We start from the raw sequence: 26,753 nt of genomic DNA on the forward strand, positions 1-26,753 counted from the left end.
GGCGGGGGATTTTAATTTTCGCGGGTAGCGGAGAAAAAAGGGCTTTTTCGCCGGGGGGTTTTTAAGTTTCGGCGGTAGCCACCAATGCACCGTTACGTTAGTCTCTTCACTGCCCATGGAAAAATATTTGGTGGGTGGTTTTAAAGTTCGCGGTGAAAGCGGCCCCCGCCAAAAACCGCGAACATTAACCCACCGCGAAAGTTTCTGCATTTGCAGTAGTGGATTAGGATCTGACTTGCTCTAAGAAACATTGACAATGTATTTCAAGCAGAATCAATACTGTGATACTGATACATATATATTCCGTGAAAGAGATAAGCTAGACGTATCAATTTTTAGAAAATCAAACGATTGTGCCGCAGAAATATGTTTGAATAACGAGTACTGTAAATTAAGAAATTTTCGCGATGGTTTTTATGTTCGCAGTTTTCCCAATGACCGCAACGCCGCAAACTATTATATAAAGGACCACTGCGAAACTAATGTTCTGTATTCTATCCACCTACCCCCTTGTTTTAACTGTGAGTTTAAAGCCCTAGCACACTGTGAGTTTAAAGACCTAGCACACAAGTCCATTTCTTCCCACGTACACCCCCCCTCCATTCCATGATGTCCATTCTGCAGTATTGTTATCATATAGTTGATGCCCCTTGTGCGGTATACTGTATAGACTATAGATTCTTCAACAGTTCAAGTAAATGATGTTGCCGCACAAAACAAATACATGTACTTCTAAGATTAAGAATAGCCGACATCGCTAAGTTCAGGTATTACATGTGACAAAAGCGTGTACGTACCTATTCACCTGTGTTCACGATGTTGATACTAATCGCATCAGGCATCGGTCTGCTGCAAAGTGTACCTAATCGTCCAGTTCTACATACACACGTTGTATGGACAGAGTTATCGATGGACACGCATGTTTCAAGCCTCTACTGACGTCCAACGGCCTTACCGTGTGGTTTACAGCACAGAACATACGTTATCCGGCTTCCGATAACATCACATGGCCAGTAGTGTCCGCAAAGCAGTGGCGAAGACACAGACACAGTCCTTATCGAGTGTTGTATCTACAACAAAGGAATTTGCACTTCACGTCAACTCTTCATTTTGACTTAGGGTAAAATGAAACAACCGCATTCAGAAAACCCCCAGATTACTCTACACTGTGATGTATTTCACGTCCATTGTATCCATTTATTTTCTTGCAAATTCAATATAGCAGGAAAATGTAGAACGTGTCATTTTACGCCAAATCATTTTTGCAGTCCCTACACTGAAGCAGTATGTAAACATAGCATATATCTTAAGGTGCACTCTCACTGCACTTGCGTCACTGCGGAGTCCGAAAGATACTAAACGAATTTCAGAAATAAAGGACGAATTTTCTTACTTGTTGTGTATTTTGTCGTCTTCTAGGTCATACTTTTACGTATTACACAATATCTAAATTATAAAAAATCGGAGAAAATAACAAAACAGTGACGCAGTGAATGAACACCGCAGTGACGCAAGCTTGACGCAAGTGCGGTGAAAATGCACCTTAAGAGTCTTACGCAAACATGTTTTAATAAATCATATTGTTTTCAATATCGCTATGACTTAATGTGTACTAAGTGCACACACCTTTTGATCTACTGCTAAGAAATATGGTAGACCTCCCTGGGGTAATACTTTCTCTGTTGGAAATGGATTATGTTTGCTTAATGAAAGTTGGGTTCTGTGTGTAGTAATTCCGCGTGGTGACTGTCCATTATAGAGGCTTCGCATGACCGGGAGACAAATAGCTATTGTCGGGGAGAATATGTGCGAAGTTTGCATAGCTCTCCATGTGTGTCTACCGGAGTTATCAGTCAAAAGTATGCCAACGTTACAGGTTATTTATAAGACTCAATAAGGCCAAAGCAAGTGAATTTTATGGATGACATCATACGTTGTCAACGTGGTAAGTGATACCAGGCTACCACGCTAACTAGTGTCACTTTGTGCACCTCTTGAATAAAGAAATAAAATACTTGGCGTATATTTTGGAAACATAGTTTCTTGCCCTTTTGTTTATGTATCCATTGGTTTGGTTGTTCAATACGCACATCCAGGACTGCCCAACTAGCTTGTGGCTATCACAAAAGCCTAGCAGAGACAATACAAATGGAATTGGACAAGGCCAGGATACTTATCAATAACAATATTCTCTTCCATTTCATTTCTATGCCCTCTCGAATTGAACTTGGAGTCTACAAAAGATATCATCCATAGAATTTACCTGCTGTGGCCTAAGACAATAGTAAGAGATACCACTGCTAACCCCAGAAGTGTAATGGGGAAGAAACGGTAGACATATATATAGCAGTTGATCTAGATAGAAGACTGGGTGCTTATAACAAACGATAATGACTTGCTACGATGTAATCAACACCAGCATCCCGCGTTGCTTTTGCGTCGTCTAATAAGACATCTTGACACCCACTAGGTGGCGCTAAGTATGGAAGATATTTGATTCATGACATTGAAGTTGTAAAACATTGCTGATGACAATAGCATTCTTTTCATTTGTACCTTAAGGTGGCATCTCACTGCACTTAGGGCACCGTTGCGGCATTGTGGGGTTCAATTCATGCCGGCACTGTTGTGTAATTTTCGCCGATTGTTCATAGTTTAGACATTGCGTAATACGTAAAAGTATGACTTAGACGACAACAAAATACATAAAACGTAAGAACATTCGTTCTTTATCTCTGAAATCCGTTCAGTAATCTTTCGAACCCCGCAGTGCCGCACCGGTGCCCCAAGTGCAGCGAGATACCACCATAAACCAGACAGACACAAAATATGGACATGGACAAAAACAACGCGTCCTCGCTCCGACAAATCCTAGCTACTTGATTCTTACATCTTCGTAAGGTAGGCCTTAGGGACCGTCAGGCGACAGTATCATTTTCCCTATCCTCCCGGACTTGCAAGACGTCTAGGCACGCCTCCTAAAGTCTGTCTAGTCTGCCCAATTTAGGTTCAGTAAGGTATACTACTGTCTTACTGTCTGGATAGGAAGTTTACAAATTGGATCTATAGCGCAACTTTAATACTAGTACCGCGTCAAACGTATTTCTCTCTTCAAGGCGAAAATATATAAGCATATACATAAACGTTGAGGTTATGTGCCATCAACACCAATATGTAAAACGATATATGTTTGTGGATTTTTGAGGATTTTAGCCATTTAATCTGTATCTTTGTTGCATTTTTGCCTGACCCTTACCTCGTCCCTCATGACCTCGATGAAAAAGGGTCAACAGGTCGAATTGTGTCTTTTTTTATAAATAAAGATCAAACAAACAAACAAACAAATGTTAGTTCCAACTAGTTCCGTGTATTCTACATAATATACATGTAGCCTTGCTTCCTATTGCCGTATAATGCATCACAAAGAGAAACTTTTTACACTGGCCTTACCTCAAATATCATACCATCCGTCCACGTCACCAGACTATCTGGACTCATTCTGTTTCTCTCGTGAATTTTCTTGTGCAATAAAATTCTACATTCCGGTGATATCTCACTGCACTTGGGGCATCAGTGCGGCACTGCGGGGTTCGAAATACTACTCAACGAAGTTCAGAGATGAATAACGTTTTGTGTATTTTATTGTCTTCTAAGTCATACTTTTACGTATTACGCAACATCAATGTTATAAAAAATTTGGCGAAAATAACACAACAGTGTTGCATTGGACGAACCCCGCAGTGCCACACCGGTGCCCCAAGCGCAGTGAGATACCACCTTTCCGCCCACTTTGGAGACAAATTACCTTAATACTGTGTACGAGCAACGCCACTTACCCAGGAAGTAAGTCAAGCATTTCGGGTGGCCATGGAAGAATGGATTGACTTTCTACCAAAACGTCGTAAAATGCATGTACAAGCGCACAACATTATAGCATGGTGCGGTATATGAATTACAGGTCATACGCAGATGGAAATTGAATCGACTAGCGCCAGAAATTTTATAAAATCACATTCATAGCTAAATAAATGATACCTAATGCTGGTGTGGGAATTAACACGTGCTATCATTTTTGTCAAACCTGTAGATGCTGTGTGGAAGTATGCATTTGAATCGTGTGGAACAAAAATACACATGCTTAGTAATTATCATCGGTTATGATAATTAACATTTAAAACAATTGAGTAAAGTTCAGTTGAATACCAATTAAGACAAATATGGTAGCATCACCATAGCAATCATGTCATTGCCAAATTAATATTGGAATGGATTCAAGATTTCGCGCAATGATTTCTTTTAGGAACAAACGTAATCTAGATTATGTAAAGGTGGTATCTCACTGCACTTGGGGCACTAATGCAGTACTGCGGGGTTCGTTCACTGCGGCACTGTTGTGTTATTTTCGCCGATTTTTTGATAAACTAGATTTTGTGTAATGCGTTAAAGCATGACTTAGAAGACAACAAAATGCACAAAACGTAAGAAAATTAATCTTTTAAAGTTTTATCTCTGAAATTCTTTGAGCAATCTTTCGAACCCCGCAGTGCCGTACTGGTGCCCCAGGTGCAGTGAAATACCACCTTTACTCTGAGAATGGTGTTCAGTATATCCTAGACAGTGGTATCAGCCGTAGACACACGTTTTCAGGGTCCAGACCAATTCTACATTGCGACACATCTTTCAACAGTACTGACATACATTTCGTATCATTGATTATCTCGTAAAACGTGCCAGGTACCTTCTGTGGAAACGCCGTTTCACTGGGCGTGGGTCCAACTTTCAATGAATATACTCATTGTATGTAACTAGAGGCCTAAAGGTGCACTCTCACTGCACTTGCGTCACGCTTGCCTCACTGCGGGGTTCGAAAGATACTCAACGAATTTTAAGATAAAGAACGAATGTTCTTACTTTTTGTGTATCTTGTCGTCTTTTAAGTCATACAACTTTCTAGATTCTTATCTAAATTGTAGAAAATCGGTGAAAATAACAAAAGCGAAGCAATGAACAAAGCACGCAGTGACGCAAGCTTGACGCAAGTGCAGTGATTTACCACTTTTAGTTCCAGACACATTCGATGCTCTAATATTGTCAATTTTATTCATTTGAATCAATATATTGTCTAGGAATTAAACAAAACAGTTCTATGAAAGGTAGATCATAGCATTGACATTGTCTTAATTTTGAATTTCATATACATGCAATCACCGAATATGTACCTTACGTGCACATTATAAGTTAAATCAAAATAATGTGTTGTGTCATCATACATCTGACAGTTGGTTGTCACGTGCTCCTAATTGTCGATATGTTGCCTTAACAATATACTTTCATTCTCCACAATTATACCTGTTGTTGTCATTCAAGCATACTTACTCTTGCATGTTAACATCCCAAAAGCGGCACAGTATGCACAAAAAATACCGACAATTATTTATTACATCAACATCTGCTTGACTACCAAAAGGTGATATCTTACCTCACTTGGGGTACCTATGCGGCACTGTCGAGTTAGTTCACTGCGGCACTGTTGTGTTATTTTCGCCGATTTTTTAGAAATAAATTTAGATTTAAGTATTGCGTAATACTTAAAAGTATGACATAGAAGACGACAAAATACACGAAATCTAAGAAAATTAGCTCTTTATCTCTGAAATTCGTTGAGTAATCTTTCGAACCCCGCAGTGCCGCACCGGTGCTTGAAGTGCAGTGAGATACCACATAAGTGTTCATTATCTATGCGAGTAAAGAAAGGTAGAGGGATGACTAATCGTGAAAGGTAGTTGTTCAGACATAGAAGCTAATTTTCGGTTAGTGTAGCACAAAGAAACGCATTGACCCGAAGGTCAACCACTCTGAATCTTGATTGGAGGTTAATCTACCGGTAAATTATGGGTTACGGACTGGCCTGCACGGTTGCTGTGTTCGATTTAGAGGAGTTAATTTTCCACTGATCTATTCTCTTCGTAACAGTTGTAGTACTAACGGTAAAACTCATAGGACCTTAACACTATCCATGCCATTGCGTGGCAGTACTTATACATATTCACTGTGATTTTTGCCCCAACCTTTCGCATTTGTCATGTCCTAATAATTGAATAGAAATAATGCATTATTTTAACATCGAATCCGATTCTAAGCACCCATAGAAAGGTACGGTTACAACTTTGTCAATGCAACAGCAAAGATATCTTTTAAAGAAATAACAAGCATCTTTCTACTGGTAGTAACATTTCACAAACAAAAGACGATTCAATAATTCAAAGTGTTTAAGAATAACTTTAACTTTAGAAAGTTCTGGTCTTAGTTTGACGTTACCTTGTATTCAAAGCAGCCTTTGGATAAAGGTATTTCCTCAATGTGAAGTAACTATTTATTGGGCCTGTTCGGCAGAATACTTGCCCCCGTGAGTGCTATTACGCTATATATTGTAAAACAATGCATAAGATATAACGCATCAAGGAACGTCGCCTACTGTTAACATTCACTCAAGGGCCACCCATGATAGGATTCGAAATGTGAGAGTTCGAAACCACACTTCAGTGTTTTAGTACACTCTTCCCGTGATTGCCTTCCTTACCTGTAATCTTTCGAAGTAACTACTAATATTTTGTTATTACTCATTCTAAATTAGATGAAATCTTCGTTGTGGACAAAACGAGACAAATTCTACCAGGACAAAGGGGCAAAGGTATACGTTTTGAGCCTGTAAATAGCAAGATATCCCCGCATAGATAATTTGGAAGTAATGTACGTGAAATGTGTGAATGAAATGCTGTGATGCCAAATTTTCTGTTCATTTGATTTCAATACTAGAGTACAAAAGCACCCCCCCCCCCCAAAAAAAAAGATATTATGAATATTTTCCAAAATGCCAGAAAATCGATTCTGGGCATAATTGAGATAGCTTCATATCTTTACTTGTTTAGAATACATGAAACCACGTTTGTGCCAAATTTGGTGCTTTTAGGAAAATTTTTACACAACCATTGCTTTATTCTCTTAAAGAAGGTGACAGACGGTCACCGAAACGTTGGTTCCTTGCTAGAATATCGAATTAGCTAAGACGATTTCTAAATCATTACAGAAATGCCTTGCAAGTTTGCAAGAAAATAGAATCTACCCCTGGCGTATGTCTACGAAGTTGTCCCTCAAGATTCCCCAATCAATAGACGATTACAGGTACGGCAAAAAAATACATCATGTCTATGGGACCCAAGGCGAACGTCTTAATTACATTTCACAATCCAAATTTAAGAATTATTCATGTACCATTTGGAATCCACTCGTAGACGTACAACTTTTCTTCTTGAAGTTGTTCGAAGTAAAGTTGGTCGTATGTCCCCTAGTGACCTTTAGTAAGGTAGTACTTGTAACGGCTACATAAATCGCACGCACCTTGCCACGGTGTTGTGATAAAGGTTGGCATTTAAAGCTACGGGACTCGGAAGGAATGCTTATCAGGAATACGCAAGGGTGATGCTACCCCACGCACGTAAGATTAGAGTATCATAAGAAATAAGTACCTTAAGCAACACTATACTAATGGTAAGCCTCTCGTTGTATACATGTAATATATATGTAAGAGACGGAATGAGACTTAGAACATAAATGCTATAAATGCATCTCTGCATGTAACATGTTACTTAATGATCATCATCATAAACGTTATATTACCCAAAATTTTATGAGATCACTGATTCATAAGCGCCTAAACAATCGCAATAATAATCTTAATGCCAAACAACATAAATGTCTGACATTATCATTATTTTATAGGCCCTAAAATTTTATTCTGATACTGTAGTAAGTTTACAATAGAGCTACATATAAGCACATATTATTTTTATGAAGACTAATAGTTGGGATTATGACACCCCATGATTTAAAAGAGTTATAGTTTAAAACCACCAACGATTATACCCCACTACATAGACGGTAGAAACACAATGTGATTTAAGTGATACTTTTGGTAAAATATGGTTTACATGATAATCAAATGGAGCTACATGTTGCTTCAATACACCATGTACTATCTGTCATGTGTCTGCTTGCTTTTTTGTATTAACAATTTCACATGGTAAAAATGATATCAAGCGGCCTTCGGGTTACAACTTTAAGCATCCTTTGGGTCTTATTTACGTGGTGACCATTTAGTAAAAACACGTAATCACAAAACGAGTGTAAGTTTTGGACAAAACGCTAACGCTGATAGTGTGCATGGTGGAAGATACTGACCTCACATTGAAAAAAATATCCTAACGGAATGCTTCTACAATAGATTGAAAGACAACACATAATTTAGAAACTTTAAGCTACAATTCAAGACATTCCGAATGATACAGTACAATACGTGTAGTGTACGCAGTGGCCTTCACATCCACAGAATAAATGTGCTAGCAGAACACGTGCACGTTCCGTTTGATTGCAGTCTAGTAATATCACTGGTTTTACGACAGAACGCCACTGTGTTTAAACGACAGTAATGTGTCACATTGATTAATAGCTTGGCGTGATGGTACAGACTTCGGGAAAAAATATTCCCTCCTAGTTTGCAATATTTTCCTCCAGACTACTGTGAGTGGAACAAGTCCAATTCTGGGAATGGTGAAAATTGGACCTGTTCAATTCTCACGTGTATATAACACCTCCAGGAGTATTGCGTTGGCGTTTGATCTTGACCTTGCTACACTTACTCGGATGGGATTTCATAGTCAAGGGAAAGTAACTACCTTTCCTTTGTAGCACCGGTGTATGGTAAAGGGGATATTCGAGGTTTCACATGACGTGGCATTCAATGGTAAAATATGTATAGACTTCAGAAATGCAGATAGAGATCTGCTGATCAGAAGCATACTGCTTATTGGTGTCATGGGGACCGTTAAAACGTACAGTGATGGAAGATCTAAAGAAGTAGATTCTTTGAAGATTTTTAACAGCAGGTGTATTTTTAATGGGTCACTCGGGAATGGAGGTAAGTTTTGCTCCAGGTAGTTTATTCCATCAGGGTATCTTGAAATGGCTCAAAGCATCCCAATCTAAAATGAAAAGTCATGGGATAAATTTCCCGTTCCCTTTCATGTCAAGTATCCCCTTTAGCAAGCCAGTTATGGATAATGGTTATGGTATTTGATGTACAAATCTTTAAATGTTTTGCCTTGTGTACATTTGCAGGTAGTGTGCCCAGGGACTTTGAAAAAAAAAACCCTGTTAACTTAGAGAGATAGCCGCCCTGGTAAAAATCTACAGATGGATAAATGTGATGATGTACATTTTGTATGACCCACTCATAATCCATGTAATCAATAATGAAAAAATTGATGCAAATAGAAATTACAACACATTCAGGATTCGGTGTGACTTGCTGATTTATGAAATCGGAAAATCTCCTGCAGTTCAAACTGTCACCGATACATGTACATAATTCTATCATGAAATTACGTATAAGATTTGACGGAACATAAGCTTTGACTTATTCATAACAAATAATGATTCTAGAGCAGTTTAGCTATAGCAAATATAACCACCGCTTAGATAACAAGCAGTGTCCAATTTCGCTTTGCCGATTTGCAGGATTTATGCCCGGATTTGAATAACTATGTTCTCGAATGACTTAAATATTTCAATGACAACTATTATCATGGTGACTTGATGACGTTTAACATTATTTCATAATAATACTATAACACTGAAGTTTCTATACTTAGGTGACTGCAGTCAAAGAACCTGCCTGATTGATGAAGCAAATGTATCAAAACTTCTGGCTGCTTCCAAATCCTATCCAGTTGCTGAAGTAACTGTTGTCTTGCATGCGCAAAGCTAGCATCCCTTGCTGTGTCGTATGAAAATTTCCAAGACCTGAAGTAAAAATGCACGTACCTGATTCTCCGTGTATTTCTCGTGGTGGCCCTGGTACAACCGTCGATTACTATTATAGTATCCAACCCTTCCCGCATCTGAACGTGTAACCGTCGGTAACCTGCCCAATAGCATTATCCACTTCAGACCACCCTCATATAGAGTGGGACCAAAAGACTGAGCTCCAAACCGTTGTAATTTGTAATTTGAATTTCAACGGTAATTTATTGCTATGTGAGTCTGACCATTCAAAGCCCCTTACAAAGCCAAAGCTCTCTCCCTAAATACTCTCGCGGAGGCAGTCTAGAAAGTGCACGAGGTCAAATGTCTCCGGTGTCAACTAAGAGGTCAATTAAAAGGTCAACGCCTATTCAGTTCGCAACCTTTCTGTCGACGAGTTCCATGCAGAAATTCGATATTAAGATTGAGATATCAATATTTCACACGAACAATTGTTTTGACACAGATATCTGGCTGCAGCCAGTGAACCGAGACAACGATGCCGTGGATAATAGAGCTTGTTGAACCCCACCAACAGGGGGGCGCTCAATACCACGCTCAATGCCAGCTGATCACCCAAAATGTAATGCTACACATATTGGAGATACTGCACCTGCGGCAACTGTATGATGTACCGAATAAGGGACTATCTTTTCTCTAAAGATAATCTATGATTGGTCGATAGAGACCCGTCTTGAGTGCCTCAGCTCAAGGACATGCTCAAGATTTTGCCATTAAGACCGTTACAATCTTTACTTAGACATAGCGAATCCCTCTTTTAAAGATAGAAAGATCAAGTGCTCTAAGGTGGAAATGTTTAAACACAACGAGAATTTGCTACTTTTCAGCTCTAGTTATTGGACTTAGTGGATTGTCATTTGGTGGATCATATTTTATTACGTCCGTCAGCAGTACTGGTACAAACATACCTGTACTATTTATTGTTCAATGACATGGAAAAATCAAAGATATAGTATTTTGGAACAAACTCGATGTTAAATGATATCGATGTTTGCTTCAGTGTCCTTCGATCTGTCGACAACTAAATACATTCCATTCACCAACCCAATTTTCAAAATGGCTACAGTTGACAAAAAATCATTGTGCAATACACTTATCGAGTCAGTGTGAATGACACATGGATAAAGCATAGAAGCCTTGCCTGAATCTGAGCCCAAAGAATAATGGGCAATCTCCTGAATTCAGTCGGAAGTATTTATTTGAAGAACGTACGTACAAAGATTTATGCTATATCGTCTATTAACTTCCGGAACATTTGTCTGTCGCTTTCCACGAAACCTAATCACAGGAAGTTGACTCAAGGCCGCATGACGAAGACTCCTGTTGCACTGGTAGGTTTAGGCAAATATACTAAGATCAATATCTCAGAGGTATATATCATTTAGGCCCATAAGAATAACAAATGCACTTGAATTCGTGATGGTGAAGGCGAATATAGAGTCAAGTCCAGTCACTGACGAAAGACATTAGATGCTGTTTGCTACACGAAACAATCTCTACTATATTAGAGTAGCTATGAGTTATCCCTTCTCTCTACAACACTGGACCAAAGCCAACCCATTGACTTGGAATTCTTCAAGTATCCTAATACACTATTGGACAGGACATCCAAATATGTCGTCAGCTCTTTTATGTTCATAGTTAGGGTATAAAAAAACAGTTTCTCCCAGGTCACTTCAGTGTCACTGACGAAAGATGGTGGATGCCATCTAAAACGTTTGACCGTTTCCAAAAGCATATCCAGTTGCTTGAGTAACAGTGTCTTCTTGGCTTATCTTATTGTTTATCTAGTTGTTTATCCTTCATCGACGTATAAAGGAGGTACTAGGTAATAAGCCACACCTAGTGGTGTGTTATTACAGAAAGGCGACAAGCAATAACAACAAGCTGGTGTTTGCCTAATCTACAGGCTACACCGGTAGCCAAACACACACCTAGGCCGGCTTCAGTCCTCTGGCAGCTTTTTATACTATGTTAGGCTACCGTAGGATTTGCTTGGAGATTAGTGTATGTCCCCTTTGTGTGCCATACACATCTAGCACCTTGCGATGATTTGTTCTGTGCTGTACGGAAGTGTAGCAATCTGATTAGAGTCACTGGAGGCTGCCAGTCTGACCACCGCCGTGTCGAATGCCACCTGCGCCCGTGTAATTGATCGCAACTGCTGTTTTTCACATCTAATAAACTTCATTGTGCGACATATGCTTTTATTTCGCTACAGCGATGACTTTATTATACGCCTTTACTATATCAATAAAACAGGTGTCTACATATGGCCTGGCACGTTCTTACATATTTTGTGATGTTTGCCTGTCCCTGGAGTTTAATGAATATAATTCTTCGTTTGCTGCGCAATGGGTTTGGAATGTTCGCTACTTTGTTGTAATTCTAAACTACACAGCGAACGCCTTCTTCATCTCCGATATATAATTTCCTCTAATAAAGGAACCTCGCAGGCGTAAAGCCTCAATAACATTACGCTAAATCCTAAGGGTGCAATGGTGACGATTTACGGTACTCGTGTGCACTTGCGAAAGACTTTTTTTACCATGCCCTCATAAATACGCGTTTTCGGGAAATTGATTTTCGATTACGCGGGTCAATACATCATGTGTGAACCTCATGTAGTGGAGGGTTTTTGTGACATTATCCCGCATTTGTATGACATATTTGGGCGACAAGAGGTCAGACGCTATCTACTAAAAGGATTTAGCTACCAGGAAACACACCTTTACGATTGGCGAACTGTTTTTGCAACTAGTACTTTGCACTACTTTTGTGTTACGAGAAATAGATAGACAGATTATGAGAACTTTATTTCAGAAAGTATAACATAACAGTTGTTCGACTGTATACTATGAATTTTTGAACAACATGAATCCGTAAATTTCATCTCCCTTTCTTAGGCTAACATGTAGGTACTATATGCTTGATCGTGGAGTTGAAAACAACCGGGAACAGAGACATATTCTTCGTCTGTGGTGTCAAAGTTAAGCTGGCGTGCCAAACCGCCAGTTTATTTTGATTTACGATAACCATTACACATTGCAATATTTGTACACTTTTGCCGAAGGAAGGCAACAACTCTTCTATCGAAAATCACTGGAATCAAAGTTATATCCAGACAGAAATGAGATACAATGCATGTCATCAAGCAACCTCATCATAACGAAAATCACTGTACTTCTCATAATCCAGCTCATAAGTGGCCATACATGATATGAACAGATGCGTCTTTTCCTTTGTATTCTATATAGTGATAAACGGCCGGATTCGCTGTCAGCAAGCCAGGTTGTTTCTTATCTACAGACGATATCGATTTTTGGTCTTCCTCTCCTTGCTGTGATCGTTAGGCTCCAGATTGATTCTAAGTAAAACGGGGCATTAGAGGGTAATAATATCCGTAATTGGACTCCAGCTCGGGCCGGATGGGAACATCTCTTGTCGGGGATGATGATGAATTTTGCCGTGGAATGGCCTAAATACAATTACGGGTGTACGCTCGGAAATCTGATGGTGTCTGAAGTAAGGAATCAACATTCAGATGTGCTAGTCTCGCATCCATCCCTTTTCATTTCTAAGGGATCTATCCATATTTTCCTCCGTGTACGCAGAAGATTTTGGTGTGGGGACGTTTGCGTTCTTATAGAGTGGCAGGATGCGGGTGGGAAGTAGATTGGCAGGAAGTAGAATGACAGGAAGTAGGTGGGAAGTAGAGTGGTAGGAGGTAGAATGACAGGAAGTGGGTGGGAAGTAGAGTGGTAGGAAATAGAGTGACAGGAAGTAGGTGGGAAGTAGAGTGGTAGGAGGTAGAATGACAGGAAGTGGGTGGAAAGTAGAGTGGTAGGAAGTAGAGTGACAGGAAGTAGGTGGGAAGTAGAGTGGCAGGAAGTAGACAGGCAGGAAGTGGATGTGAAGTAGAGTGGTAGGAAGTAGAGTGACAGGAAGTAGGTGGGAAGTAGAGTGGCAGGAAGTAGACAGGCAGGAAGTGGATGTGAAGTAGAGTGGTAGGAAGTAGAGTGGCAGGAAGTGGGTGTGAAGTAGAGTGGTAGGAAGTGGAGTGGTAGGAAGTGGGTGGGAAGTAGAGTGGCAGGAAGTAGAATGACAGGAAGTGGATGTGAAGTAGAGTGGTAGGAAGTAGAGAGGCAGGAAGTGGATGTGAAGTAGAGTGACAGGGAGTAGAGAGGCAGGATGTAGAGTGGGAAGAAGAAGATCGTGTGTGGCAGGAAGTAGAGTGGCAGGACGTGGCTGGAAAGATGCAAATATCAATCCAAATTCATCGTTGATATTGCCGCCAAAGCGCTATTTCATCGAATTTCTCGTGCGTCTATTTACTTTGTAATACACACAAAAGTGGGAAGACTGTGTGGCCGTAAAGGTTACACTGTGGAAGTAAGTTATAGGAAGTTCAGAGGTAGTAGAATAAGTCGTCTATCCAAACTTCAAGTATTTCACGTTACCAGTCGGGCGGGCGTTGATATCAGCTATATTTATGTGACAATTATGCTGGTTCGTGACACATTGATATGCACCAAATTTGACCTACAATAAACACATTTGTGGCCACGGTGTTACATGTTATACCATATGCTAGGATATATACGGAGCCCTATAAGTAAAGCGTAAAGTGTACTTAATTCTATACGAAAAATCTTGAAGGACCCCTTCCACATAAGGTTTGTGCCACGGTCAATTCACAGATCAATGGACAGCAATATTAGTGCGTACATACACACTCACAGTCATACGTGAGCGCACACACACACACAAACACACAGTCAAGTACACACACACACACACACACACAAGCTGCCTCTTATTTGGGATCGTTTCAATATTGCGGATGGAATTTGGGTCACTCAAATCTTCATTTATCTTCGATAGAAAAATGCAATATCCTCTGAAATAACATAGTTTTTCGACCACATTCCAATAACTTCAGAAATATCACTCATATTCGTTTTTTATATTGCCACCAGTTTTATTTACATTTCTCATGCGTCTATTTAATCTGTAATATACACAAAGAACAATGTCAAGAAATTACTTCGAGAACTGACACGCGTACACTAATTCGAATTGAGGCGAATTCTTCGAATTGAGGCGGATATCTTCTGTTGTTTTTCTTTACGATTTTATAAAAAAACACTTTGCTGATATTTTATAATAATAATATATGATAGTTTATGACAGTAGTTGTGTTAATTTCAATTATAAAACACATATCATCTTGTAAGAAGATTGACAAGACAGCACGCCTAGCGGAACAGTGCAAAACGACATGTAACGGTACAAGTTAGAAGAAATTACCTCAATGCAATGTACAAGCAAACAGACACTCAAATACTTAAAACGTCACGCGCCAAAGTTTCTCATGATCTGAGCCCTTAAAGTCTAGTAGTAGCCTGTGGTACGCAATCCCTCGCTGCATCTCCCACACAGACCGCTAGGGGCGCGATTTGGAAGTCTAACCGATGCTGTCGAAGTCCTCGTCTACGAATGAGGTCTCCTGGGAGGAGGCAGCCTCGTCTCCAGCGTCCGCATGGACCTGTACCAACTGATAGCCCTCGGGAACGAGAATGGAAGCCGCTCCTCGTGCGGAAAGCCTCCCTGTCGTCATTCTCCTGAGGAAAACGAAATGTTAAAACACTCGTCATGGAATTCGGAACCAAACCGTGAACTCAGTGGATGGAATCTATAACACAAACACTAGCTTGCCGCTAGGGGCGCGATACAAACCAGGGAACAGTCGCACTGTTCTGCAGTGTACTTATTTCCTGCTGATCGGGATTTGGTGCTTTTATATCAGTAAATACTTAGTATCTGGCAAGATTAAACTTTCAAAAACTACTAACTAAAATGTCACATAACTACCGTCCCCAATTCGTTAAGGAAAATTATGTAAAAATGAAATAATATCTATAAAACAAAAGGTTTTCAAGCCCCTTGAGACGAATAGGGTGATATTGGCAAATTTGTTTCATTGAAAGCGTTTGAAATCTGTGAAACATGTTTGGACATAGGGTAAGATTAATTTGATAAGAAAAGAAGATCCTTTTATAATCCTGATAAGAAAAGAAGATCCTCTTAGAAGTAAAACAAATCTGACAGATACTTCGTGTCCCCGACAAAATTTGTCAGCTATTTTCTTTATTCAAACAACATCAAACAACAAACAATAGATTACAAAAAAAAAAAAAAAAAAACAACACAGAAATAGCACGGATCCTTTCATCAGTCTTTTTAATGAACGTAGTTTCCTGTTGGGTGTAGTTAGGGCAGAGCGGGGAAAAGTGAAAACTGCTTTCGCATTGGTCTACATAAGGGAAGACTGGACGGACGACTGGGTTGCGAGTGATATAAGGCCATGTTGATTTGATTATATGGATGGCATCCGCATGCGCATCAATTTTTTGCCGTTTCCAAAGGAAAAAAAAAGTTTCCAACCATACTGTAAATCATACGAAGCAGCTGTAAAACGAGCATATATATTTATCGTAGATTGCAAAAAATGTCGTAAAACGGATACTAATGTCTTAGAATGCCAAACACGGCCATTTCAGAGGTCAAAGAAGAAACGTGAAAGAAAAAATGAATACTATTACATACCAAACCCTGTGTTTTTACTCATTTGTTAAACCATCCTGACCATCTATTTTTCACAACGAAGGCAACTTTTTTTTGCCCAACTTTTATTGGCACGCTAGCATCATTCCTAAAGCATGTCATCCATATAATCAAATCATCATGGCCTAACTCTCATTCAAACTTGCCTTTGCTGTCCGAATCCGCCAGGGGGCGGTTGTGGGTGAGATTGAGGATGCGGTTGTTGGTGCGGTTGTTGGTGCGGTTGTTGGTGCGGTTGTGTGCCCCTGCCCGCCGTGTGTCCCATGGGGACGGCCACGAGCCTGGTGCCGGGCTGGGGGGTGTACTGCAGGCGGCGGAACCGCTGGTGCGGCTGGGACTGTACCATCTGCTGGTGGTGGGGGGTCAGGATCACGCCTTCGTACGGGTTGACGTACTGCCGCACGGGAAGGAACCTGTGCAACACGTGATGAAGATTATTATCATATAGCCAGGCAAAGTCGACCAATCAGAAGGCCCCATTTCATGTTGGTTTTGACGCATTACCTTACCGAAAACGGAAGTATCGTTTTAGGTTTGTGTGTTCGTTTGTTTGTTTGTTTAACCTGACTTATTGTTTTTGTTTTTGTGGTTCCGATTCAAATTTGTTCCCGAAAACTGAGTTGGCCAGGGACCAAAGTTGCTCCGTTCGCATGCAGAAATTGTGACAACTATCGATTTAGTAACATTCCTCAGAGTCTTTTAACAAAAAAAAATTTACTTTTTACTTTCTTAAGAAAAATTAATCAATGGAATCATTATCCAACATTTATGGTAAAAACAATATCGAAACTTTACATTTATTCGGTGCTGGAAAGTGTGGCCATGTTAAAGGTATACATATTAATCACACACACGATCCGTGACTGTACAATACACAATCAGTATTGCCAACAGACCTGACTTGTGGAGAGAACGCCCGTTGGAACCCGACAGACCCTCCGGGCCCTCGGGACCCGGCCTTGGGCCCGAACCTCGGCAGTGGTGTTCCCGGGGGAAGGCGGCCGTTAGGGACCTGAGCCTTGTGTCGGGACCTGACGTGGCTGGAGCCAGAGCCGTCGCTCTGGTCGTTCTTAGCCGCCGACATTTCGTAAACTTTCTTTTTTCCTTCTGTCCTTTCCTGAAGTTGAAGAAACATCCAAAAACAATTAACTAAAACAACAGGTCTTATTTTCCACATTGTACGATCTTAACCGTGACATTAGTTATTTTTGACAACTGACTTAACGTTAGACAAAGGAATGTATTCATGATTTCCATAATATCAAAATTGGAGCCAAGGCACTGCACTTGGGGCACCGATGCGGCACTACGGGATTTAAAAGATTACTCAACGAATTTCAGACATAGAAAGAATTTTCGGTTGTTTTGTGTATTTTTCTTCTCTTAAGTCATACTTTTACGCATTACGCAATATCTGAATTATTAAAAAAATCGGCGAAAATACCACAACAGTGCCGTAGTGAACGAGCCCAGCAATGCCGTACCGGTGCCGCAAGTGCAGTAAGATGCCACCTTAAGACTTACGTATTGCAGTTGTATCCTTAGATCGTTGTTGGCCTCTTTGTACGATCGAACCAAAGATTGTAGGTAGTATATCGCCATTCTAGATGACACAGAATGAAATATTCCCTTTAACTTAAAAACGGAAATTTGACAACAATGATGCGCTAACAATATATCGTCAGTATAGCTGAAAGTAAATCACTGACACGACTAAGTCAAACTACCTCCTTGTTATGGCTACTACGTATTCACTTCTGCGAAAGCAACATCTACAGATTCAAATTTACGAACAAAAAGTCAAGAGGGACAATCTTGTAGTTGTTTCAACTCCTACTTCCACTACGCCATTTATGGCGTTGCAGCACCCATCGAAAATGCACAAAAATATACAAAAGCACGAACATTGAAGTAAGGTGAATGTTGAGCTAACTTTACTCACACGAGTAGCATGAAGACGGGCAGTATGACCCCAGCAGTGCTCATGTAGCTGAGGACAGTGGTGAGCCAGGCCGGGAACTGTTCCTGTACCGTGTCTGGGATGATGTCAAACATGCGCCGCCGGCCACTGAAAATAGATATCATACAAATACTGGGAAAACTATAATGTGTTACAACGTTCTTTTGACAAAGCCAAAAGACCTGTAAACGTTATGGTAGTCATTCTTCTACTTTTCTCTATAGCAACAAGTCGACAGCGTTACCTAAACGGCATACAGTTCCTGGAAGGTTCTATAGTGATAAGCTGATTGTGTTTACCTGAACGGTCCACAGTTCTTGGAAGGTTCTATAGTGGTAAGTTAATAGTGTTTACCTGGAACAGTTTCTGGAAGGTTCTATAGTGATAAGTTGATAGTGTTTACCTAAACGGTCCACAGTTCCTGGGATGTTCTATAGTGATAAGTAAATAGTATAGTGCTTATCTAAAATGTCCACAATTCCTGGAAGGATCCATATAATAGTGATAAGTCGATAGTGTTTAGCTGATCGGTCCACAGTTCCTGAAATGTTCTATAGTGATAATTATAAGTAGATAGTGTTTACCTAAACGGTCCTCAGTTCCTGGAAGGTTCTATAGTGATAAGTAAATAGTGTTTACCTGAATGGTCCACAGTTCCTGGAAGGTTCTATAGTGATATGTTGAAAGCGGTTACCTAAACGGTCCACAGTTTATGGAATGCTCTATAGTGATAAGTTGATAATGTTTACCTAAACGGTCTACAATTCCTGGAATGTTCTATAGTGATAAGTTGATAGTGTTTACCTGAACGGTCCACAGTTCCTGGAATGTTCTAGAGTGATAAGTTGATAGTGTTTACCTGAACGGTCCACAGTTCCTGGAATGTTCTAGAGTGATAAGTTGATAGTGTTTACCTGAACGGTCCACAGTTCCTGGAATGTTCTATAGTGATAAGTTGATAGTGTTTACCTGAACGGTCCACAGTTCTTGGAATGTTCTATAGTGATAAGTTGATAGTGTTTACCTGAACGATCCACAGTTCCTGGCCGGGGAAGATTGTAAAGTCGTAAGTTGACAGTGTTTACATGAACGGTCCATAGTTCCTGGAATGTTCTATAGTGATAAGTCGATAGTGTTTAGCTTAACGGTCTACAATTCCTGGAATGTTCTATAGTGATAAGTTGATAGTGTTTACCTGAACGGTCCACAGTTCCTGGAAGGTTCAATAGTGATAAGTGATAGTTTTTACCTAAACGGTCCACAGTTCCTGAAATGTTCTATAGTGATAAGTTGATAGTGTTTACCTGAACGATCCACAGTTCCTGGCCGGGGAAGATTGTAAAGTCGTAAGTTGACAGTGTCTACATGAACGGTCCATAGTTTCTGAAGGGTTCTATAGTGATAAGTCGGCAGTGTTTACCTGAACAGTCCACAGTTCCAGGAATGTTCTATAAATAGTGATAAGTAGATATTGTTTAGCTTAACGGTCTACAATTCCTGGAATGTTCTATAGTGATAAGTTGATAGTGTTTACCTGAACGGTCCACAGTTCCTGGAAGGTTCAATATTGATGAGTAGATAGCATTCAGTACCTAAACGGTCCACAGTTCCTGAAATGTTCTATAGTGATAAGTTGATAGTGTTTACCTGAACGATCCACAGTTCCTGGCCGGGGAAGATTGTAAAGTCGTAAGTTGACAGTGTTTACATGAACGGTCCATAGTTTCTGAAGGGTTCTATAGTGATAAGTCGGCAGTGTTTACCTGAACAGTCCACAGTTCCAGGAATGTTCTATAAATAGTGATAAGTAGATATTGTTTACCTAAATGGACCACGGTTCCTGGAAGGTTCTATAGTGATAAGTGATAGTGTTTACCTGAACGGTCCACAGTTCCTCGAAGGTTTTATAGTGACAAGTGATAGTTTTTACCTGAACGGTCCACAGTTCCTGGAAGGTTCTATAGTACGGTGTTTACATAAACGGCCCGCAGTTCCTGGAAGGTTCTATGTATATAGTGATAAGTTGACAATGTTTATCTGAACGGCCCACAATTCCTGGAAGGTTCAATGGCAATAGTTGATAGTGTTTACCTAAACGGTCCACAGTTCCTGGAAGGTTCTATAGACACCATGACGTAGCCCGTGGGGAGCATGCTCAGGAACAACATGATGAGCAGCAGGACGAAGTAGAAGTTGTTGGACCTGGAGGCGCGGAAGACCCGCTGGTGAGGAGTGTTACACATGATGACTGCCCAGCTGCGCAGGTACATCAGCGCTATCAACTTCAGCACGTTCAGGACAGGCAGGCAAGGCGCGAAAAACGCCCCCATCCTGTTGATGAAGGAACGACAGTTATGAAAATATTCAACAATGGCCTTCGCATACCGCCAATACTCAAATGATAAGAGATCGTATTGACTGAGCAAGAAATTCGAATCAAGTTTACCAGATCATCCCTTGATTGTAGATGAGGTGTAGCACATTCTCAGCAACGCCGAACTCGCCATAGCCGGGCTGGAATGGAGGAATATAAATCCAAGTATGAATCTTCTATTATGCCTTCCATGGTATTGCCCATAACTTGAGTTGTTTGCAATGTTCATCTTTATACAACACAAAATGAAGTTTTAACTGTATCCGGTAGCCTTCTTCAGGCATTTGACCCATTTTCCTGATTGGCATTGCCCTTCCGAATGTGTGACGTCAGGAGTGAATCAAATGTGTACAGAAGTCGATACCTGCCGCCGTCCCAGTTCAAGCCGGCTATGGGCTTTCATTATCTAAGTTGATCTCTTTCAGGATTTCCGAGTGTAGTTTCAATAGTAACAGCCGTTGTTAACTGAATTATATTAATTCAGGACAATACCGACTTCCAAGCACCTTTGACCCATTGCTGACGTCACAATTCCAGTCTGGAGTTGTGACATATGCTTTGGGTCATTACAACTTGAAAATGATCATAGGTCTGATCGATAGATTGTTGGTAAGCGCTTTATTCTGGTGTACGGTTATAAGATTCAAGTTTAAAATTGTATCATAATGAATTAGATAAAATGTATCTTATTACATGGCTTTACTTACAATTTTGGCTTCCAGGTCCCAGCACCAACAATAGTTAGCAAACCTCACAAACAGTCCGCGGAGGAAGTCCACTATGATGGTAGTCACCAAGGTGGCGATCATGTCAAAGACGGACAATTTGTACATCTCCTGTAGATGAATAGGATGGAAACTTTCTCAAAGGTTTGTTCTAAATTATCTCTATTGCCTGACCACATTCCCGTACGGCAAAACAGTAGATGGGATCTTCGTGAGAAAGATAGATTAGTTCCATGTCCAAAGGACGGATGAAGTATTAGAAACTCGGTTAAAAGACAACGACATTGAACAGTGATAGTGAATGCGAAAAACGGCCAAGTCATCATTGGCCAAACGACCATAGATTCTATTAAAACTGCACCAATAGAATAGACCAAGCGAGATTGTACTCTCCAAGCAGAGGGTATGCTCCGCCTGTTTTATGAATTTTTTTAGTCTTTTTAAAGTAGAGCACGCCGACGGACGTCAAGAAACATTACAGAATAGAAAGCCCGATAAAAAGACGAAGAAAAACGTGAAGAAAACAGCCAGAACCTAACCTCTGCTTGCAGAGTAGCGAGATTGAACTTTAACCCAGACCATAATGCATCACGATGCACATGCGCACTCTGAACTGTGATATGGCTTAACGAATATCATTCACGACAATCATGATCATAGATCTTCACAGACCTGCCCCACGATTGTTTCCCAGCATTGCTCCTTGATCCCAGCCAGTCTGGTGAGAGCGTCCACCACCTGCGTGTCGTTCGTGCTCTCCAGCATGTGCTCGTCAAGCTGTAGGATCTCCTGAATCATACCTGATGCCGTCACGTTCTGGAGAGCCCAGCTGGCGTTCTGACAATAAAAATATACCCGTTACCATAAAAATACCCATACAAGAACTTTCAGTCAGCCCCCTGGTGTTTCTCAGGATAACCGAGGACCAGAATGGTCACTAATGTCGCGTAACTTTCGGGGAGTGTGACGCCCTCAATGGGTCAAGGGTGGTTGGTAGCTGGTAGCTGGTAGCGGCCCCAGTCCCGGTTCAATGAAAATCGGTGCGTCCTGATGTCGATAGCTTCTTTTACTCTTGTATCAAGGTAGCTTTAGATTGCGATATTAACCAAATACAATCGCTATCTTAGTCAAAATGATGTTCGAGAAAGACACACGTAAAGAGTTTTACCTACCTCGGACACCTGGTGCAAAGTGTCCAGAGCCACCCTTGCTTTTCTTGCCTCTTCGGCCTAAGTGTTGCAAAACAGCATGATTATGGACAAAATCATAGGAATTTTATATTAACAGAAACCGCCATCATTTCACAAATATCAAGATTTCTCAACCTCTTGGCACTGTGTAAAGTAAATTTGTAAACAAAACAACTAGTGTTTTTGTATCTTATCGAAGATTATCATGTATAAAATATGCTTTGTAGAATTTTAAAACTGAAGTAAACCTACAGATTTATAAACACTCACCAGGTTGTTGACCTTCTTGAAGAGTGCAATCATCAGCGTGTAGAGGTTACCCAAGTTCAGGACCATGATCCTGGCCAGTTGCCACTGTAGCATGACGCGGGGATGGTACTTCTCCATCTGACCAATCAGGTCGAAGAACACAGGGAACACTATGGTGATGATCGACACTACTATGGAAACCTATACGATGAAAAGACACATAATTGAAGTTTTGCTATTAGAAACCTGGTACTTAGTTGGGAATTCATTATATATTTCTTTGCAAAAACAGAGGAAGATAAGTCATCAGACTTATGATATATCATCACCTCAGTATATTCACATCAGGTGAACGTGATGACATATTGCCTGCCCAGTTCCTATAACCATCGAATAAACCACCAAGTGAAAAGTGCGCACCCTCATAATGTAATGGTACAAACAAACAGAATAACAATGCTTGGTGGGTAGCCAATGAAATTACGGCTTCATAATCAATATCAAATGGGAGCTCCTGATTGGCCAATAGCATCTTGCTAACATGCATGATTACCTCATTCTGTTCCCACCAGTTGAGGAGCGCCTGATCCATCTTCTCGAACTGCTCGGATCTCTCCACCACCAGCTGGATCGCGTAGCCGCTTCCAGCGAGTAGGATCATGATCATGAAGTTAGCCAGGATCCGGAGGATCAGGATCAGGCATCTAAAGCAAAAATCAGACAAACATTTCTACTTCGCTGAGCCTAAATTACAGGTAACCATCCTATCGAAGTAGTGCTTGTACTTTCAGACAAAAGGATTGTAGACTGCCATTGCGTTTTGTATAGCCAGAGAGAATGCTTTATCTTTATGTTGATCTCAAGCTTGCTCGTTTTGTTTTGTAACCATGATATACGCTTAAGATTTCTTACAAGCTTCCAATGATAAAGAAACGGACATTTAGAGTTCCAATGAAAAAGTCCTCTCAAATTGACGCTTGATCATGGCAGTGATGATGCTAGCCAGGCGCCAAGATATAGAAGTGTTAGAAGATAAGACGCGTGGGAATTATAACTTACTTTTCCTTCATACTGGACGGTTTCAACGCATGGTCGGGCAAAGGGAAAGAAAAGTACATCAATTCATATCAAAGTCAAAGTCCAATGATTAATCAATGAATCAATTAATCCATCAATCATAATTCATAAAGAGGAGAGAAAGATCAATCAATCTATTAATCAAATTGCTTGTATTAAAAACAGTGAATGATTCAAAGGAGCGTGTTAGCATTATCATAAAGCAGCATTATTCTACGAGACCTTCTTTCGTCTTTATTCTTTTCCTCTTCTTCAAGAATGGCCTCCTGTTTGGGGGCAAAAAGCAGCGATTACATTACGGCAATACTTAGATTACAATCAGAAAATGCCAGTCATAAAGCCATAATATCTCACTGCACTTGGGGAACTGGTGCGGCACTGTGGGATTTGACACTGATTTGTTATAATTTAGATATTGCGTAATACACAAAAGTATGACTGAGAACACAACAAAGTAAATTTAAAAAAAAAACGTAAGAAAACTCATTCTTTATCTCTAAAACTCGTTGAGCATTTTTCGAACCCCGCAGTGCCACACAGGTGCCGCATGTGCAGTGCGATACCACAATAACAATAGCTTACAATGGCCTACAACGATAGTTTTCACCGCCTACGCAAACCCATTTGCTGTTGTCACTATGGGCCTTTGTACATGTTGTATCTGATTACATGTTTTTATAGGGAATACCTATCTTAGGCTATAGGCTATTTGAAATGTATGACAAAGACAATAACGACCAATAATCATATATAATATATGATATCTAAGACAAAGGAATATTTGTCACCCTGATTCCAGTTGAGATGGCAGCAAATTTGTTATCAGCGGTGTCTGACTGTCCGATGAGGTAATCCCAGCCACAGAACACCTTCCAGCAGAACGTGAACTGGTCATCTTCAGTGGACAGCTTCGCCATGCGGGAGTTCTTCGCCATTCTGTAGATCACAGGAAAGGATACTTTGCTTATCCAGACAGCGTTAACCAGTGATTCTGACTGGTAAAAGAGCAAAGGGAAGCATTTACGTGCTAATGAGTTGGTCAATTGAAGGTCTTAATATAATAACTGAAATATACATACATGCACATGCCGTTCCCTATATCTGAATGTTGTTCATTAAGTGTCTAAATTACTTCTTAGATTTTACGCATCACATTTATGTTATCATTTTTATAACTTCATTGTTTGGTGGGCCGACTACTCTGTCTTTGCAGCCAGGGGCTGATTTGTGAGGAGCTTACAATAGGCGAAGCTAGATCTCGAGGGTCTGGAGCGGCTGCGATTCGGCCTCAATATGTTAGTAATTGCCCCAGGTGCAGCCAAATGACTGTAGTGTTTGATCCACTCACATTGGAAAAGACCCCTACTCTTTTCAATAAAGCAGCATTATTTGTGGGGCCGCGTAGCACAGTGGTAGTGTATTCGGCCCGTGACCGAGAGGTCGCCGGTTCGAATCCGCCTGCCGTGTTGCCGGTCTTGTGCCCTTGGGAAAGGCACTTTACACGACTTTCCTCACTTTACTCAAGTGAAAATGAGTCGTCCCTCGGATAGGACGTTAAATGGAGGTCCCGGGGGTGGAGCCACACCCCGGGCACGTAAAAGAACCCGCCACATGTGCGATGGTGCGATGTACGGCCAAAATGGGGTAGGGAATTTCCCGAGGAGCCTCGTAACCCCTGCTTCGCCTATTGAGTCAGTGAAGTCAAGCTTGCTTGAAGCTTGATGTTTCTGACTTAGGGAGAAGAGATGCTGCTACAGGTATCGCTATGGGCCGCTCTTCATCACCATGATGGTAACATCAGGCCCTACGAACATGATTTAGAAAAAAATGGAAACGGAATTGAGGGAACACTTGTTAAGTAGATTTCGTAAGGATTCCCAAGGGCACAATATAGATGACACATAAACGGATTCGACCTCTGTGTTCTGGACGAATTCTCGTCAGCATTGTCTACTTAATAAGTTTTTTTTTTCAGTCGAAAACCGTGTTAACTACTTTTACACGTAATAATGGTTGTCACAATGATATGACATAATTTCACATTTAGATAACAATTATTTTCCTCTTATTAGTGAAATAATGTGATAGAGGGGTGCTATCACATTTTTTCACTAATAGACACAATGTGTTGTATTAGTGAAAAAATGATATAGCAACGATCTATCACATTATTTTGCTAGCAAAAAAAAATCCGGTCTAGATTTGTGTCTACTACAGAAAAATTGTGATAGCACCCCAATATCACATTAATTCACTAGTATATAGACAACGCTTTTTATATAAACCTGGGATAAACATGAAGTGTGGAACTGACTTTCTGAGAATGACGACGAAGCTGTAGACAAACATGCCTATCCCCGTCAGGAAATACGCCAGCGGTAGCTGGTACCCACTGCCGATGGACTTCTGGTTACTATAGTAACCGTAGAACAGCACGGAGAACTTCAGATAGCCCTGAAATAGCAAGGGTAATGATAACCATAGTTAGTTTATTTTAACGATGTATTTGAAACAAAATGAATGAAGACAATCTATGAATTATTGATATAAAGGTATAAGTGGTCAATAGTACGACCTGACACACGTATATAGTTTACTAACGTTATGTATTGTATATCAATTACACAATAAGCAAAAGAAGAAAAAAAATGTACTGATAAAAGGACCATGTA

The 26,753-nt window shown here is 40.5% G+C and overlaps 1 protein-coding gene across 1 annotated transcript in view; it reads right to left on the reverse strand.

The window, feature by feature from the left end:
* Window positions 1-15,346: 15,346 nt before the first annotated feature.
* Window positions 15,347-26,753, reverse strand: part of LOC118421167 (transmembrane channel-like protein 3) — a 17,773-nt gene continuing 6,366 nt past the window's right edge. Inside the window, exons 7-23 of the mRNA XM_035828328.1 lie at window positions 26,662-26,677; window positions 26,396-26,535; window positions 24,870-25,017; window positions 24,304-24,347; window positions 24,064-24,075; window positions 23,558-23,708; window positions 23,026-23,205; window positions 22,738-22,794; window positions 22,238-22,402; window positions 21,548-21,676; window positions 20,913-20,980; window positions 20,558-20,797; window positions 18,449-18,574; window positions 18,031-18,109; window positions 17,403-17,623; window positions 16,653-16,919; window positions 15,347-15,503 (exon numbers count right to left, since the gene is read on the reverse strand). Coding sequence (XP_035684221.1) covers window positions 15,347-15,503; window positions 16,653-16,919; window positions 17,403-17,623; window positions 18,031-18,109; window positions 18,449-18,574; window positions 20,558-20,797; window positions 20,913-20,980; window positions 21,548-21,676; window positions 22,238-22,402; window positions 22,738-22,794; window positions 23,026-23,205; window positions 23,558-23,708; window positions 24,064-24,075; window positions 24,304-24,347; window positions 24,870-25,017; window positions 26,396-26,535; window positions 26,662-26,677 — 2,200 coding nt within the window. The remainder of the gene's footprint in view (window positions 15,504-16,652; window positions 16,920-17,402; window positions 17,624-18,030; window positions 18,110-18,448; window positions 18,575-20,557; window positions 20,798-20,912; window positions 20,981-21,547; window positions 21,677-22,237; window positions 22,403-22,737; window positions 22,795-23,025; window positions 23,206-23,557; window positions 23,709-24,063; window positions 24,076-24,303; window positions 24,348-24,869; window positions 25,018-26,395; window positions 26,536-26,661; window positions 26,678-26,753) is intronic.

The sequence above is a fragment of the Branchiostoma floridae genome, chromosome 8, assembly GCF_000003815.2.
Source record: "Branchiostoma floridae strain S238N-H82 chromosome 8, Bfl_VNyyK, whole genome shotgun sequence".
Lineage (NCBI taxonomy): Eukaryota > Metazoa > Chordata > Leptocardii > Amphioxiformes > Branchiostomatidae > Branchiostoma > Branchiostoma floridae.